This window comes from Herpailurus yagouaroundi, unplaced genomic scaffold (genome assembly GCF_014898765.1).
Source record: "Herpailurus yagouaroundi ecotype Mexico unplaced genomic scaffold, PumYag 557, whole genome shotgun sequence".
NCBI classification, from domain to species: Eukaryota; Metazoa; Chordata; class Mammalia; order Carnivora; family Felidae; genus Herpailurus; species Herpailurus yagouaroundi.
Genome location: NW_024412774.1, coordinates 3274764 through 3291932, shown reverse-complemented (window position 1 = coordinate 3291932; position 17169 = coordinate 3274764). Strand labels below are relative to the sequence as shown.

Here is a 17169-nt window from a genome sequence, read left to right as displayed (position 1 = left end):
CTGTCTCTCTCTGTCTCAAAAATAAATAAACGTTGAAAAAAAAATTTTTTTAATAAAAATAAAAATAAAATTGCATTAGAATGTGGCTAGAGCATACACCCGTTTCCTTTTGCATCAGGCTCAGATATGGCTTGAAAACACACTGCCAGGTTCTGCCTTGACTTAAAAGCATGATATGGGGTGCCTGGGTGGCGCAGTCGGTTGAGCGTCCGACTTCAGCCAGGTCACGATCTCGCGGTCCGTGAGTTCGAGCCCCGCGTCGGGCTCTGGGCTGATGGCTCAGAGCCTGGAGCCTGTTTCCGATTCTGTGTCTCCCTCTCTCTACCCCTCCCCCGTTCATGCTCTCTCTCTGTTCTAAAAATAAGTAAACGTTGAAAAAAAAATTAAAAAAAAAAAATAAAGCATGATATGAGGGCACCTGGGTGGCTCAGTGGGTTAAGCCACCGACTTCGGCTCAGGTCATGATCCCCCAGTTCATAGGTACAAGCCCCAGGCCGGGCTCTGGGCTGACAGCTCGGAGCCTGGAGCCTGCTTCGGATTCTGTGTCTCCCTCTCTCTCTGCCCCTCCCCCGTTCATGCTCTGTCTCTCTCTGTCTCAAAAATAAATAAAGGTTAAAAAATTTTAAAAAAAAAATACATTAAAAAAAAAAAGAAAGATATTACATAGACCTATTATGAGGATCACCGCGGGCGGTCGGCACCTCCCCTAAATGTCCTGGGCAAGGCTAGGGCCCTACTCGCCCCATCCTAACTAATCTGGGGCCCCTGGGACTCAGGGTTCACTGTCATTACCATCCCCCTTTTGGCCTTCCTGGAGCCCCGAGGCCACAGGTGCAGCCACCCCCTCCCCCCCCACACACACACCCATCCAAGTACCGGTAGCCACCAGCTCCAGCCGGTCGCTGGGGGGAGACCAGCGGGTCCCGTTCTGGTAGGAACAGCGGTAGCACCCGGCGAAACTTTGCTTCATGGCCGGGATGGAGAGGACGGCCTGATCCTCATACTTCCCAGACCTCAGCTTCTCCAAGCGGTACAGGTCCACACCCGGAGGCCCCTGGCATTGGATGGTCACCGGCTTCTCCAGCGGCACTAGAGAGCTAGGCAGGGCACGGAGGGAGGGCTTGGGCAGAGAGACTGGAAGGGAAGGGGAGCCTGGTGGAGGGCGCCTTCCAAACAGACCCCTCCTCCCGGGGCCCTCACCCTGCCCGCCCGCCCCTCCCCCGTGCAGGCTGAACCCAGATGGATCCGGGACTCACCCTGCCGAGTTTGCACGACCTGCCCCAGACACAGCCCTGAGCAGAGAAGAAAAGGACTAAACGCTAGGACCTCGAAAAGCCCACACTCACACCTGCAGAGCAGGTGGTAAGACATTTGCATGCATTAATTTTCTTTTGTCCTCATTTTTTTTTTTTTTTGAGGACACACACACACACACATAATTTAAGGGCTGGAAGAAGCCGACCATAAAACGCTGCATATTGTAGGGTTCCATATACCTGAAGCGTGCTGAATAAGTAAATCTGCCCAGACAGAGAAAGTAGATGCATGGTTGCCAGGGGCTGGGGGTGGGGGAATCGAAAGGGGATTATCACGGACGTTTCCTTTGAGAGTGCTGACAACGTCTGGCAACAAGGTAGAGGTGGCGGTGGAGGTTGTATACATTGTGAATGTAGTAAATGTTATTAATGATACATTTTATGCTAAGTTTGTTATTTTACCACAATCCTTATATTTTTAGTGTTTTTATTATTTATTTTTGAGAGAGAGTGTGAAGGAGAAGAGGGGCAGAGAGAGAGGGAGACACAGAATCCAAAGCAGGCTCCAGGCTCCGAGCTGTCAGCCCGGAGCCTGACGCAGGGCTCAAACTCACGAGCTGGGAGATCATGACCTGAACCAAAGTCAGACACTCAACCGACTGAGCCACCCAGGCTCTCCAACCACAATTTTTAAAAAGCCAACCAGAGATTCCTTGCCCTGCTCCTAATGCACACACTTTTGGTAACCATAAAGAGAATTACCTTCTCTCTGAAAAGGGGGCTGTGTGCAGGGCATATAACATTGTATAAATTGAAGGGGTGTGTGTGTGTGTATGTGTGTGTTGATTTGATACATTTATATATCACAAAATGATTACCTCCACATTGTTAGCTAACACCTCCATCATGTCACATAATTACCATTTCTCTTTTTTTGTGGTGAGAAACCTTAGGATTTTCTGCAACACAGCATCATTGGCTTTATCACCATGCTGTGCATTAGATACAGATGGGGTCTGTTGCATTATATCTTGTGAAGAGATCTGGAGGTGTGTTAATCATGGATTCCCCACTGTTTTAACCCATATCCCGGGGGGGGGGGGGGGCACCGGGGGGGCTCAGTCATTTGAGTGCCCGACTGTACTGACAGAGCAGAGCCTGCTTGGGATTTTCTCTCTCCATCTCTCTCTGCCCCTCTCCCGTTCATGCTGTGTGTCTCTCTCTCAAGATAAATAAGTAAACTTTTAAGTATAATTGCATTATTGTGAGTGTACAAATATTATTCATGCCTGAGGATTGTAGTTATTGGCCTTGTATATTTTTCCTAGAGCCACTATTTGCCTGGCTTATGTCCATCCTCATAGTTTTCCTTGACCCTAATGTCTGATTCTCTTTTTTTTTAATTTTTTTAATGTTTATTTATTTTTGAGACAGAGAGAGACAGAGCATGAACAGGGGAGGGTCAGAGAGAGGGAGACACAGAATCGGAAACAGGCTCCAGGCTCTGAGCTGTCAGCACAGAGCCCGACGCGGGGCTCGAACTCACGCGAGATCACGCGAGACCTCGCGAGATCATGACCTGAGCCGAAGTCGGGCGCTCAACCGACTGCGCCACCCAGGCGCCCCATGAATTGTTTTATTTTATTTTTTTTTTTAATTTTTTTTCAACATTTATTTATTTTTTGGGGGACAGAGAGAGACAGAGCATGAACGGGGGAGGGGCAGAGAGAGAGGGAGACACAGAATCGGAAACAGGCTCCAGGCTCTGAGCGGTCAGCACAGAGCCCGACGGGCTCGAACCCACGGACCGCGAGATCATGACCTGAGCCGAAGTCGGCCGCTTAACCGACTGAGCCACCCAGGCGCCCCCCTAATGTCTGATTCTTTACACGGTTCCCAGTAGTCTCCCATGTAATTTTATACACCTGTCAACCTGCATAATCTACGAATTCCGCTTCCTCCCTCAGAGGCGCCTTTCCCCCATTTTCCTTCTACCTTCTCTACATTGAACAGCTTTTTTCTCTCAAGCTAAGACTCTTTTTTTTTTTTCCTTTAATCTTTTGGCTGAGTTGGTAGCATTTCCTGTTTTAGTCTCACCAGTATTGCCAAGTTTAGCAAATGAAAACGTGGGACTCTCGCTTAAATGTGAATTTCAGAAAAACCGTGAATATTTTTTTTATAGTGTGACCCATGAGATGCCTAGGATATACGTAGGCTTAAAAAAAGTATTTGTTGTTCCTCTGAAATTAAATTTCCCTGAGATTTGCCATGTTTTGTCTGGTAACCCTTATCCTTGCGCGCGCACACACACACACACATGCGCACACACTCGAAGGGGGAGTAGTTATCGTTTTGATTATAAACATAAGGAAGCTGGGCAGAGAGGGGACACAGTGTCTCTCAGCTCACACAGATGGGAAATGGCTGAACCTAGATGATCCCTGACTCCAGGGCTCAGCGGATGACTGCTTATCTCCAGCCCCCCTCTGAGCCCCGGGTTCTGCTCCCTATTCCTATGCTGTACCCACATCTTTGTCCACTGCCCAAGACACAGGCCCCTCTCAGCCTCTCCATGGGTTTCCCTGCAACCTTCTAACGTGACTGGAGGTGTTCCAGGTGCCCTTCTGAGCGCTTCCTGTATGCACTCTGAATCACGGCAATCCTACCGGTTAGGGACCGCTGTTAGCCCCACTTTATAGATCAGCCTATAGAGACAGTCTCCTGTCCACTGTCCTGGACTGTAGATTCTAACACCAGCAGCATATTTTAGTGGTAAAGAGTGTGAACACAGCACCAGATTCTTTAGTTTATTCAAGTTCTAGATATGCGACCTTAAGCAAGTTCCTTAATCCCTCCGGGCCTCAGTGTTCTCCTCCATAAAATGGAGGTAATAATAGCCCCTACCTAGTCAGACTGCTGTGGGGAAGAGGTGAGTTAAATGCCTGTTTAAAAAAAACAAAGCAGCGGGACGCCTGGGTGGCGCAGTCGGTTAAGCGTCCGACTTCAGCCAGGTCACGATCTCGCGGTCCGTGAGTTCGAGCCCCGCGTCGGGCTCTGGGCTGATGGCTCGGAGCCTGGAGCCTGTTTCCGATTCTGTGTCTCCCTCTCTCTCTGCCCCTCCCCTGTTCATGCTCTGTCTCTCTCTGTCCCAAAAATAAATAAAAACGTTGAAAAAAAATTAAAAATAAAAAATAAATAAATAAAATAAAAAATAAAAAAACAAAGCAAAACAAAACACGGGGGCACCTGGGTGGCTCAGTCGGTTGGGTGCCCGACTTCAGCTCAGGTCATGATCTCACACTCCGTGAGTTCGAGCCCCGCGTCGGGCTCTGTGCTGACACCTCGGAGCCTGGAGCCTGCTTTGGATTCTGTCTCTCACCGTCTCTCTCTGCCCCTCCCCTGCTCATGCTCTGTCTCTCTCTGTGTCAAAAATAAATAAACTTTTAAACATTGAAAAAATTATAATAAATAAATAAATACAGCTGGTTCATGTAGGACAGCAGTGAAAGGCCAGTCTGCATTGGGTTTGAATGATCCTAAGGATTTTATGCTTTTAAGCAAGCACTACAGAGCTCCTGAAATAGAAGAATCTACCCGCACTGCACATTGAGATCTGCCTGCCATGGTGTCTGATAAGAATTGGAGTCGGTGGGGCGCCTGGGGGGCCCAGTCGGTTGAGCGTCCGACTTCGGCTCAGGTCATGATCTCGCGGTCTGTGAGTTCAAGCCCCACATCGGGCTCTGTGCTGACGGCTCAGAGCCTGGAGCCTCTTCAGATTCTGTGTCTTTCTCTCTCTCTCTCTGCCCTTCCCCCGCTCACACTCTCTGTTTCTCAAAAATAAATAAAAATTTTTAAAAAAGACTTGGAGACACCGGTGGATGAGGAAAACAGAATCTTAATCCATAGTCCACCTGAGATGTGCTAAGCTTCTGTAGTAAGCTTATAGCAGCGGCCGCGGTGAGAGGATAAGTGAGGTTACATCGGGATAGGGCAAAGGTAGCTGTTCTCTGTTAAGCAAAACTACTGAGCTATAACATATACCAGAGTAAAGATGAGATAGGTGAACATTCATAAAATTGTTAAGCTAACTGATTAAAAAAAAATTAGTCGAGGGGCACCTGGGTAGCTCATTTGTTTAAGCTTCTGACTTCGGCTCAGGTCATGATCTCGTGGTTCTTGGATTCCGTGCTTGCTTGCCCTCTCTCTCTCCCCCGTCCCCAGCTTGTGCTTTCTCTCTCTCTCAAAAATAAATAAACACACATTAAAAAAAAAAAAACCCATGGAATAACACCCAGCCCATAGTAAGTGTTACATGAGGGTGTGTTAACGAATGACTGACAGGCGGTTTGTGCTCATGGCGTTTTCTTATCCCCAGGACACAGCTGTTCCTTCCTGCTTGACCCCTTGGAGCCTCTGTCCTTTTAGCAAGAACGTTCTTCTGGAGAAATAGGAACCTATTCATCTTATAACTGGAAGTTTGTTCTCTGTCCATCTACCTCCTCATTCCCCCCCCCCCCACCCAACCCCCAGCAACCACTGGTCTACTCTCTGCCTTAGTGAGCTAGACTTTCTGGGGTGCCACATATATGTGAGATCATGCAGTGTTTTCTTTCTGCGCCTGGCTTATTTCGCTTAGCGTCGTGGCCTCGAGGTCCATCTGTGTTGTTGCGAATGGCAGGATTATTTCCTCCAGTGCTGCAGGGTTTGCTGACAGAATCTAGTCCTGATGTCACCAAGTCCATATTTTAAAAATTAATTAATTAATTAATTAATTAATTAATTTTTAAAACATGGTACATAAAGACAAAGTTAGAACCCCAAGCAGAAGACCCGTACCGTTCCCAACCGAGCCATGAAGAGAATATAACAGAGTAACAGACAAACACCACCTCCCCGGGGCCCTGCTTTCCCACCCAACAAAGGAAGGCGCCCTCATAGGTCCCCTGAATTGCCCTGAAATTCATTTCCGATCCAATTTTTCAAAACATTCTGAGTCTCATAGCCCACTGCCTGTCCCGCGGCATTTCCCAGAACAGCCCTCAGGACTCACCGAGGCCGAGAAGGGCAGACAGGGACGGGGTCATGGTCCTTCAGCCCGTCCAGAGCTCTGTAGCCCAGGAGGGACGCTGCAGGGAGTGGGAGCAGAGACACAGGATGTGGTGAGGATCCAGAACCCTCTCTTCCCTTCCCCCAGCAGCCTGGCCTTTCCTAATTGCGGCTCATCAAGCTGGAGCCGTCCCCTCCGTAGCGTGACTTGCTCACAAGCTCGCAGAAGCTCGTTTATCTTCTCCCACCAGCCCATGGTTGTACTGTGTCTGCCTCCTGAGGCACTGAGGTGGAATGCTAGCTGAAGGATCTCCTTCACGGGATGGTTTCATGGAGCTTTCCGTTGGACATTTGAGATTATACCCGGCGGTAAGAGGTTTTCACGAAGGAATAGCAGCATGTTTAGCATGCCCCTAAGCCTCGATGAGGCAAAGAGCTTGGCATTTTCGCGTAACCAGGACGTGAACAGTGTGGCTGGAATCGAGAGTGCAAAATGCCGAGGCTGATGAGTTTATCATAGAGGTTATACAGGGTGTCCCAACTTCGGTGCTATTGACATTTGGACCAGGTGATTGTCGATGTAGGGACAGGCTGTCCTGTGCTTCTGGGAGGTTCAGCAGTATCCCTGGCCTCCATCCACTAGATATCACCAGCACAACACCCTCTCCAGTTGTGACAACCTGCAAATATCTAGACATTGCCACCTGTCCCTTGGAGGACAAATTCACGTCCGGTCGAGAACCACTGGGTTAGATCATTCAGGGACTCCAAAGGCAAGATAAACTTAGGTGCACAGGGCACCCGGGTGGCTCAGTCGGTTGAGCATCCAACTTTGGCTCAGGTCATGATCTCATGGTTCATGGGTTCAAGCCCCGCGTTGGGCTCTGCGCTGACAGCCTGGAGCCTGGAGGCTGCTTCAGATTCTGTGCTTCCTCTCTCTCTGCCCCTCCCCCACTTGTACTCTCTCTCTGTCTCTCTCTTAAAAATAAACAAACATTAAAAAATAAATAAATAAGGGCACCAGGGTGGCTCAATTGGTTAAGTGTCCGACCTCAGCTCAGGTCATGATTTCACAGCTCGTGGGGTCAAGCCCCATGTCAGGCTCTGTGCTGACAGCTTCGGATTCTGTGTCTCCCTGTCTCACTCTGCCCCTCCCCACTCATGCTCTGTCTCTTTATCAAGAATAAACAAAAAAATTTTTTTTATTTAAAAAAAAATTTTTAATGTTTATTTTTGAGACAGAGAGAGACAGCATGAATGGGGGAGGGGCAGAGAGAGAGGGAGACACAGAATCTGAAGCTGCTCCAGGCTCTGAGCTGTCAGCACGAGCCCAACGCAGGGCTCAAACTCACAGACTGTGAGATCATGACTTGTGGTAAAGTTGGGTGCTTAACCAACTGAGCCACTAGGTGCCCCGATAAACAAACATCTTTTAAAAAAAGAAACTTGGGTGCCCAAATATTTCTTTGTAATCTGACTCACTTTTCAGACACCACCCCCTTTGACCCTCACACAAGACGGAGAAGCAGATACAGCTTTAGTCCTACTCAAATGGGGAAACTTGAGCTTAGAAGAAAACGTATTTTTCTACTTGAAGCGTGGATGCCGGGAGCTGAGTAATCGATCCATCACCTCTGGCTTAGCACATGCACACATGCATCCAGGTAATCGACGTCTTCTGTGATTTTTCTCTGCCCTGTGGTTCTCATTTCGTTTCTCCAGCTTCAAGGAGCAGCTCTGAAATCACAGTCCATGTGAATTTGTTCATGTTTGCAGAACTTTATTTTGCGTCTTGCAAATGTTAATGCTGTGGAAGTCATTCATCTTTCCACTGCACACTCCAGGTTTATGGACCACTCATATGTCTACAGCACAGTTACTTGCTTCAACACAGTAATCCCCACAGTGTCCTAATAAGGGACAGACACATTGTATCCAAATATCTCTGCTGTGAACAATGCTGAGCTAAATATCATTCTGCAGATGCCCCTATGGACACATGTGAGAATATCTTTAAATTATGTTTACATTTCCAACAGGAAATTGCCCAATCTTTTACTCACGGCCAAATGGCACTTCAGACTCACTGTACCAGTTCCTTCTCCCAGCAATACAAGAAGGTGCCCACACGCCCAAAACCTGAGGTGGCCCAGCCTTCTCATCTTTGCCAGTTTCTTTTCTCTAATGCCTAAAGAGGTTAAGCATCTCATCACCTGCTCACCTGAGCTTGGAGTTTCCCTTCTGTAAATTAAAATTCCAGCTTAAATTAAATTAAATTCCAGCTTAAAGAAGAACGTTTAAATGTATGCACCATCATACAGCTGGTGTTTGCCAAAGGAGAGTCTGAACCCAGGTGAGCTCATCTATTCCAGAGTCTAAATTCTCACCTGATAGCCCATCCCACCAAGTGTCAACCGTCCCTCCCTCCCCAGCATCATCCACATTGTTTCCTCCCCTCGGTTATTTCCATCAACGAACACACATGCTCGTACACTACTTCTCATACGCCTCACTCCAAACCATCTCTCCGGTTCTCACTACACCTGCTGTTAGCTTTCTACTTTACTTCCTTTTGTCAAAAGTTACTGAAAAAGTTATTGTTCATACCAGCTTCCAGGGCCTCTCCTTCTCATTCATATCTTTTTAAAAACTATGTCCTATTTATTTTAATTGCATAACTGAAAAAGAGAAATTCATCAAAACCAGGTGGAAACCATAAATCCCCCCTCCAAATGCCCTCTACACCATTCCCCTCCCCAGGAGGAACCCACCCATCCTGTGGCCAAATTGGTTGCAACTTGGTTCCCTCACAAAGAAGCTTCCTTATTCAGTTTCAGTACTTTGAAGGCTTCAACTCTCAGCGACACCTAGAACATTGTACCAAAATGCCATTAGGAATGTCCTCTGTGCCCAAACTGACTCTTATTTCTTGACTTCTCCTTGTATTTTATACCAATGAGCGCTCTTTAAACATTCCTAGACATTGTGTCTGCTCAGTGACCCAAAGCATCCTTACACCTGTTCCAGTGGGTCACCCCCTTTGCTTTCCAAGGGTCAGATCATGGGCTTGCCTCACTCAATAAATCATGAGTCCTTGAGACTAAAAACTATATCTTCATAATATATATATCCCCATCACAGATCCAAGGAAAGAGTTGACTTTTGTAAACATATCTTGAATAGGCAACTGAATGGGTAAATATACAAGGGACCAGGAATCTGTTGAGAGATATTTGATGGGGCCCAGAATTTCTTGATAGTTGACAAGTTGACTCCAGTCTTAAGTCCTTGGGGAGCTCCAAGGTGATGGCTGATGTTGAGGAGCATGAGTAGGACACCCCATGGAGCTGACCTTCTTTAAGGAGCACTGGAACACTGGAGTCTACACAGCCAGTCCTGGCTCTAAACTCAGGACAAGTTGAGGGTGGCGTACACACAGGCCTGGCCAGAGGAATCCTCATGGGTGTGGGAGAGTAGCGTGTCCATGTTCCCCCTAAGGGTTTCCTGGTGTAGCTGAGCATAGGTCACCTCCTGAGAGTCTTCCTCTATGGGGACCTGTCAGCATGGAGGTACAAAGTGAAAAGAGAGCACCTGTGGAAGGTTACTGGGGCCGGAGAGTAGGTAGGTAAGGAGAGACTCACCTGCATAGCCATCTGTCTGTCCTTCTCAGGCTGGATGTCCTCTAAGACATCATCTGCAAGGAAAGATGTGGGGGTAAGCCTCCAGAAAGAGCCTTAAAACTACCCAGTCCTATAATGTGTGTGTGTATGTGTGTGTGTATTTATTTATTTCAGAGATGGTTGACTGAAACAGGGAAGGGCAGTGATGTCGTGTCCAGTAAGGTGATGCCCCCACCTTGTCTGCTTCTTCCAAGTTGCCTTCTGTCTTCCCCAAACACATCCTTTCCCCCCCCCAGCTGTCCCTCCTTCTCACTCCCCCTTACTTTGGTTTTCTTCCTGGAAATCCATGACTGGGAAGGAGCTGAGAAAGAAAAGATAGAAGTATTAAGACAAGTCTGAGAAATAAGGCGGAAGGTTTTCTACTGGGGGAGTCCAAATTTTCCTACCTCTTATACTTCACCTGGTTCTCGGTCTCACAATCAATGTTCCCTAAGGAGAGTCAGTAATCAGAGTCTTGGTAGGGGATCCACCAAGCCCTCTCAGGTTAACCCTCCCACCATCAGGACATACCGTGTTTGACCCGATGCCAACATTGGTAAAAGAGAAAGAGAAGGAAGAGAAGAAGTAAGACAACGATGGCCAAGATCCCAGTCACAATGGGAAGGTGTCCATTTCCAGGAGCAGGTGGATCTAGGAATTAGGAAACAGTAAAGGTCTGTTTTTGAGCTCTTGCTGGATTAATTTATCCATTTAATAAACATTTAACGTTTGCCTTCCCTACATGAGGCAAGTTATTGGATGTTTGGGAAACCATAGTAAACACGCCCATCAATAGAATCTATGGTCTAGAAGTATTTTTACACATAGAGATAAATTATAGGGCAAAACCATTTATGCCGAATTATATTTTTAAATAAAAGGGTTTCTTTGGGGATAAGCCCTGAAAGATAAGAAACACCTAGATCTCTGAAGTGCAGGGAGAATTGCCTCTAGACAGAGGGAACAGTGTAACATAACTCAACTCAGAGGTGAGAAAGAGCCCACACACAGAAGGACGGGAAGAGTGGCTCAGAAGAGTCTGGGTTTAGGTCTAAATGTAATAGTGAAACACAAAGGGGTTGACAAGCATAGAGCTATGTATTTTTTAAATACTGCATTTTCTGTGTGACACATGGATTTAAGGAGCCAGGTGGAAAGATAAGGCATCAGGGAATGTGCTGCAGGGTGTGGCTGTGTTTTAACAATGGGGTGGTGGGAGAAAGAAGGAAATGGACTTGAGGAGTTTTCGAGGATAGAAATGACGACAGTTGAGGTTTGGTGATGGAGTATGTGGGCACTGGGAGCAGAAGAGGAGCATCAAATATTCTTGGTGACCTGATCATTGGAGAGGATGAATGGACCTTACTGTGATAGGAAGACCAGTATAAGGAGGAGATTTTGAGATTTATTGATTAAGAGCCTTCCTGAGATGCTTAATAGGTATCTGAATAGATGTACAATAATCCATGGATATGAAACCCAGAGGAGCATTTTTGATGGGAGTGATAAGTTAGCAGCCATCAGCAGATACTGAACAACTAAAATGTATTATTTTTATTCTACACAGCACCCTGCCTGCAGGCTGGTCATGCACAAACTTCTCCAGTCACCACTACCCCCTTCTCTACTCTATCCCTGCCATTTGTTTCTCAGGTCCCTGCCTCCTTGTGTCCATCTGTCCATCCCTAAGTCATGCACCCTCCCACAACTAACCTATAGTTCCCAGAAGGCACCAGGCATGCTTGTCTCACACCTGTGTGTCTATCCCCTCTGCTCCCCATGCTTGGATGTGATCCCCTCCCCTGAAACCCTGAAAAGTGTCAGCCAGCCAGGAAAGTTATGGCTTACAGAACTCCACCCCCATCCACCAAGATAGCTGAGCTGCCCCTGTCTGCAGCGCCCACAGTAGGATCTTGATCATAAACCCATCTCGGACATTCTTCTGTAAATTTTCTGCATTCTCCATTGTGTTGGTGGCTGATGAGAGACACTCCTGTGGTCCCAGAATCTTTTTTGGATGATGCAGGGCTTATGAAAATAGTCTTGAATGAAGAAACCAGTATGGCCCTTCCTTTCCCTTTTCTGTCACTATCACCTCGTGATGATACTCAGTCACCCACTCACCGGCGGATGCAACTGCCTGAGGAAATGATCAAGGAGGGTGTAAAGGATGACCACGTGCCCACACACCCACCACTCACTCTGCTTCTCAAGAACCACCACCCCAGATCACAGAGCACTTTCGTGTAGATGCTTAAAGACCTTTCTTCCCAAGGAAAATCTGCCTATATCTATGCCAAGTTGTCCTAATAAATACTCAGTTTCAGGGTCTCTACATTGAATGGAGTGATCTTAGCAGGGGTCCTCTTATACAGTGCACAGGAAACCCCTTTTCCTCATCCCCAGGAGGTGAGAGGCAACTTCTACCAACTCCACTTTGACCTCAGTCTGTACTTTCCGATTGAGTACGTTCTTCTTTCCAGCTTATCTTATTCAGGCAACGTGGGAGAGATTCCCCACCCCAGACATCACAAGGGACATCCTTGAGCAGAGCGCAGAGGGCTAACAGTCCAGCCTCTTTCCTCACCTGTAACCAAAAGCTTAACAGGGTTGCTAGGCAGTGACCAGCTGTGAGGGTAGATTTTAGAAGAACCATAGCATCTATAGATACCCCCATGGGCAAGGGTCACAGGAGAGATCAGGAAGGTGTTACGGTCCTGACGTAAAAAATCCTGAGGAGAGACATTCCTTCCATCTTTAGTCAAATTAAAGATTTCATAGTACGGAGATGTTTCACAAAGGAGTGTCACGTTCTCTCCTGAGGTCACATTGGGGTCTGGAAGAGCAGTCAGGGAGGGTGTGTCCTTGTATACGCCTGGAAGAGAAAAGAGCCTCTTAACATTATCAGGGAACCACACACAACACCACCATTCTCTTGTTGGACCTAAAAGAAAGAAGGGAGAAGGTAGGTTGAAATTCAACAATTGTTCCTCTACAGGGATTATGAGGACAAGACAAACACTTTTCCATTTTCCCACAACCAGAGACCAGGCAGTGGCCATATATATGGAGGGGGAGCTTAGTATCTGTCCCCATGACGACAGTCCCCTGGGGACTCCAGCCACCTTCCTGAAGAGATATGGGACCACAGTCAGAACACAGAGATTTAGACCCAGATGGATACGGTGGGAGGGCAGAGACAGAGGGCAGGGGTCCTATGATAGGGACACGTCGGGTCTAGGGTGGTGGGCAGCAGAGATAGGAGCTAAGGATGTGCCCTTGGGGGTGTCTCTTACCTGTCACCACCAGATCCAATGGGTCACTGCGTCCTGACCAGACTCCTTGCTTCCAGTATATACAGTAGTAAATTCCTGCATTGATGTATGTCACAGACTGGATGAAAAACGTGGAAACTCCCTGGGATCCATCTGAGGTTCTGTCGTACCGTGAGATGAAAGTTCCTATTCTAAGTAGCTGCCATCTGACTACTCCTGGAGGTCCCCTGCAGCGGATGGTCACAGAACTGCCCTGGGGAATCACAGCCCCGGGCAGTGCCCAGATGGAGGGCTGGGGTAATAATCCTGGAAGACAAACGGGACACGAACCCCAAACATGCTGATGTCAGGAAACACCTTTTCTCCATCCCCAGGAGGCGAGAGACAAGTTCTATCAACTCCAGTTTGACCTCAGTCTGTACTTTCTAATTGATTTAAGTTCTTCTTTCTGGCTTATCTCTTAACTGAGGCAAAAGGTCTGGTGGGCAAAGCATCCCATGAAGGAAACAAAAACTATCTCCTCAAGCAATAAAGACCCTGTATGACTGACCCCAAGGCAGTGATCAACCTGGCCTTTACTGCCCAGCTGCATGGCCCCACCAACCTCTGCCCCCACTTTCCTTATATAAACCTGGAAGTTTCTCAGTGCCCTGCAGACAGTCTGTGACATGTTAGTCTACTGTCTTCTCAGGGTTGGCCTCCCTGAGATAAATCCCTGTCCACCACTGCTTATGTCTCTGCCTTTGGAGTCTGTCAGTGGTGAGTGGCTGAACCTGGTCTTTTAGGGACCCCCGGAGCCAATATTTGAAAGCCTTGCCTGCTGAAGGTGATTTGTCTCCCAGGACCCCACACTCTTGATTTCTGTCCTACACACAGTTCTCAGTCTGGTTTGCTGTTTCTCATCATCTCCAAGCCACTAAACTTTGGGATGCCTGTGGGCTTGGTCCTTCAATCTGTTTTTCCTTCCTGTATGTACTCACTCCTGGGTTGTCCCAACATGGCTTTCTGTCATCGGTCTATACATAGACATCTATATATCCATAGATACTCGTGTACTATTCCTGTGTGTCTCACACACACAATATAACCACTCACCAGAACTCTAGACTGATTTATCCAACTGTGAACTTCTCATGTACACTGGGAATTTTCAACTAGTTGTATCCAAATTAGAGTTCCTGATATATCCCCCAAAGATCCAATCCAACTTAGTCTTCCCCATCAATTTAAGAATAACTGGCATTCCTTGGCATCATTGCTGACTGGTTTCTCGCCACTGCTGGTGTCCTATTTGGAAATGAACGCTGTGGGTCTATGTTCTTACCACCTGCTGTTACCACCCCTGGGGTTGAGAAACCATTATCTCTCATCAGATCACTGCATTTACTTTGTCCCCTTCTTCTACAAAACTCCCCAACTGCCCCCCATGCCCTCGTGCAAACACCAAAGACTGTGATCCTGTTTAATAAGTCCCATTAACTCAGTTCTCCACTCACAGCCCCAATAGCCCCATCTCGTTCTGAGTAACCTCTTGCCCTGCTCTACCAAGCTCTTGGCTCCCTGATCTCACCCCCCGACACACACACACACACACACACACACACACACACACACACACACACACAATATTCTCACTTGCTGCCCATCCTCCAGACCCACTGGCCTGCATCTAGATGACCAGCCTAGTTAGTTCCACATCAGCACAACCACATCAGCATTTGTTTCCTGCATGTAAGGGTGTTCTCCCTGATAGCTTCTGCCTCCCTTCCCCGCTCCAGACTTTACTGTAGTGTCCACATGGGAATGCCTTCCTCCAATGCACCTCTCCCCAAACACACACTTTCTGGGCCCCCCTTCATTCTTCATGTTTCTCTTTAGCATTAAACACCTCACATGTTATAGATCTTGGTTATCTATTTTATTAACATTATTTCCCTTCAATTGGAGGGCAAAGACATTTTTGGGCATTCAAAGCCCTTTCCTCTGACACAAAGTACAATGTGGAGGTCACACCAAAGGCTCAGTATATCCGCAATATGAAGGAATTAACTTACCTCTTGGAGGAGTTCTAAGATTAAAATAATGTATGCAAAAGCTGAGAACGACATTCAGCAGGGGCAAAACCCCAATAAATTTTATGTGGCCATTGTTAATTTTACACAATGGTACCTCATCTGAGGCTGTTTTCTGAACTTGGCATGCCTTGTATCTTAACTGGTGCCACGCTCTGTCATTATTTCATGTTACAAAGGAGGAGGAGGAACTCAGGGCTCAAGTACAGGAAATTACTTGCAAAAAGTCACAGGACTACCGAACGTTGCGGTCTTCATTCTGCTTCAGGTCTGTCTTCTGAGCAAGGGTGCCATCCTTGTGAGCTGACCCCTCCTTAGGGAAGGGACCTGGAAGCAGCTGAGGGGTTGCCCAATGGAAAAGGACACCCAACACACCCAGTAGGCGACAGCCTCCGATCCACTGGGGACGTGAGGCAAGCTCCCCAGCTCTCTGCGTCTGCCTTCTAAGTGCCAGCCTTGGCTGTGTTTCCTCTCAGCGTTATTAAAGGACCTGGAGGTCCCCTTCTTGACTCACCCGTGCTGATAGGGAAGAGTCAGGCATCTGGAAGCTTTCTGGAGAAGGAAAAAGACTTTCCACCAAAAATGGGTGTGATGATGCGAATTTAAAAATTAGAACTGAAGAGGGTTAGTGAGGGGATGACACAGGTTGAAAGTTGGGACTCAACCAAAGCTGCCTAAGCTCAGCCCATGTCAGAACTGCTTAGGAGGAAACACTCACCATTTTTTGCCCAAATCCTTTGTTCCAGACAAAACACTGAAACAAAGAGAGACCTGGTGAGAGAGGTCTACCCTAGAAACCAGTGATCCCCAAACACCTGATACTGGACACCAGACCTGCGTTCAATAGGAGAATGGTGACCCTACAGGTGATCTCTCTATAACCAACTGGCCCAGGACCTCCCAGAGAAGAATCCCACGGAAGGGACCTCCGTGTCTCCATTCTCTTCCCCTGCCACCTCCCGCACAGCCCCCTTTGCAACACTCACCAAGTCCCAGCAGAAAAGTGAACCCCAGGGACATAGCACTGGACCCACAGTGTTCTCAGCAGGACACACCCACGGGTGGAGCAGCCTAGGGCTTTGAGCCTTCACACAGCATAATGTGCACCTGCTAAACACAAAGAGCAACTCTGCTTTTGCAAGACATGGCTCTGCCTTTTGACCCTCCACCGGAACACTGGACTCAGGCAGGAGCTGCTCTGTGGGTTTCCTGCTGTAATCTCACAACCGCAAAGACATTGGAGATGTGCGTAATGCTCCTAACAGTGACCCGTATTTCGGCTACAGGACGTTGAAGAAGGTTTAACAAAAAAACAGAAGTGAGATGCAGTGAAAGAAGACTGAATCTAATATGTGGAAATCAGTGAAACTGTTATGGTTGGAGCCACAGACCTAAATCAGTCTTGAAAATTTGGTGGAGGGTAATGTAGAGCCAGGGAGTATGTCTGGGAGACTTGTGAACGTGGCTTCTCTGTAGTGATCGTGTGTGTGAAAAGTCATGGAGTCAACTAAGTCATGGAGAAAATCTTTCCTGAATTACTGCACCTAAGAATGATGTCCTGACCAAAAAATCTCTGAGGGGGGCAATCATCCCAGTTCACTTGAAAGGACTATTTTAATTTGCTTGGAATGGTCAATGACCTTCTTCTAATCTGAGAAATATGTAAATTCTTAGGCATTCGATATCTTATACAGCCTTTTTTATATATTTTTTAATATTTATTTATTTTAAGAGAGAGAGAGCACAAGCAGGGGAGGGGAAGAAAGAGGGGGAGACACAGAATCCGAAGCAGGCTCCAGGCTCTGAGCTGCCAGCACAGAGCCAGATGCGGGGCTTGAACTCACGAACCGTGAGATCATGA

General features: G+C 47.4%; 2 protein-coding genes across 4 annotated transcripts in view; both read right to left on the bottom strand.

The window, feature by feature from the left end:
* The window catches only part of LOC121023352 (platelet glycoprotein VI-like), a 24700-nt gene extending 18274 nt beyond the window's left edge, over nt 1-6426 (bottom strand). For both annotated transcript variants that reach the window (XR_005787353.1, XM_040465172.1), the window contains exons 1-3: nt 6307-6426; nt 1257-1292; nt 877-1134 (exon numbers count right to left, since the gene is read on the bottom strand). Coding sequence is in view for 1 of the 2 variants with exons in the window: in XM_040465172.1 (XP_040321106.1) it covers nt 877-1134; nt 1257-1292; nt 6307-6340 (328 nt within the window). In the remaining variant the exon portion in view is untranslated. The remainder of the gene's footprint in view (nt 1-876; nt 1135-1256; nt 1293-6306) is intronic.
* A 1635-nt stretch (nt 6427-8061) lies between these two features.
* Nucleotides 8062-16464, bottom strand: LOC121023351 (natural cytotoxicity triggering receptor 1-like). Of its 2 annotated transcripts, none has more exons than XM_040465170.1 (9): nt 16295-16464; nt 16027-16062; nt 13258-13542; nt 12549-12836; nt 10493-10612; nt 10369-10411; nt 10246-10283; nt 9944-9996; nt 8062-9857 (listed from the first exon to the last, which is right to left on the bottom strand). In XM_040465170.1, the coding sequence occupies exons 1-9, from the start codon at nt 16326-16328 to the stop codon at nt 9711-9713; spliced, it is 1044 nt and encodes a 347-aa protein (XP_040321104.1). In that variant the 5' UTR covers nt 16329-16464; the 3' UTR covers nt 8062-9710. The 2 variants fall into 2 exon arrangements, 1 of the variants encoding a protein (XP_040321104.1); XR_005787352.1 differs by having other exon boundaries at nt 9810-9857; nt 10158-10283.
* Between the last annotated feature and the right edge of the window lie 705 nt (nt 16465-17169).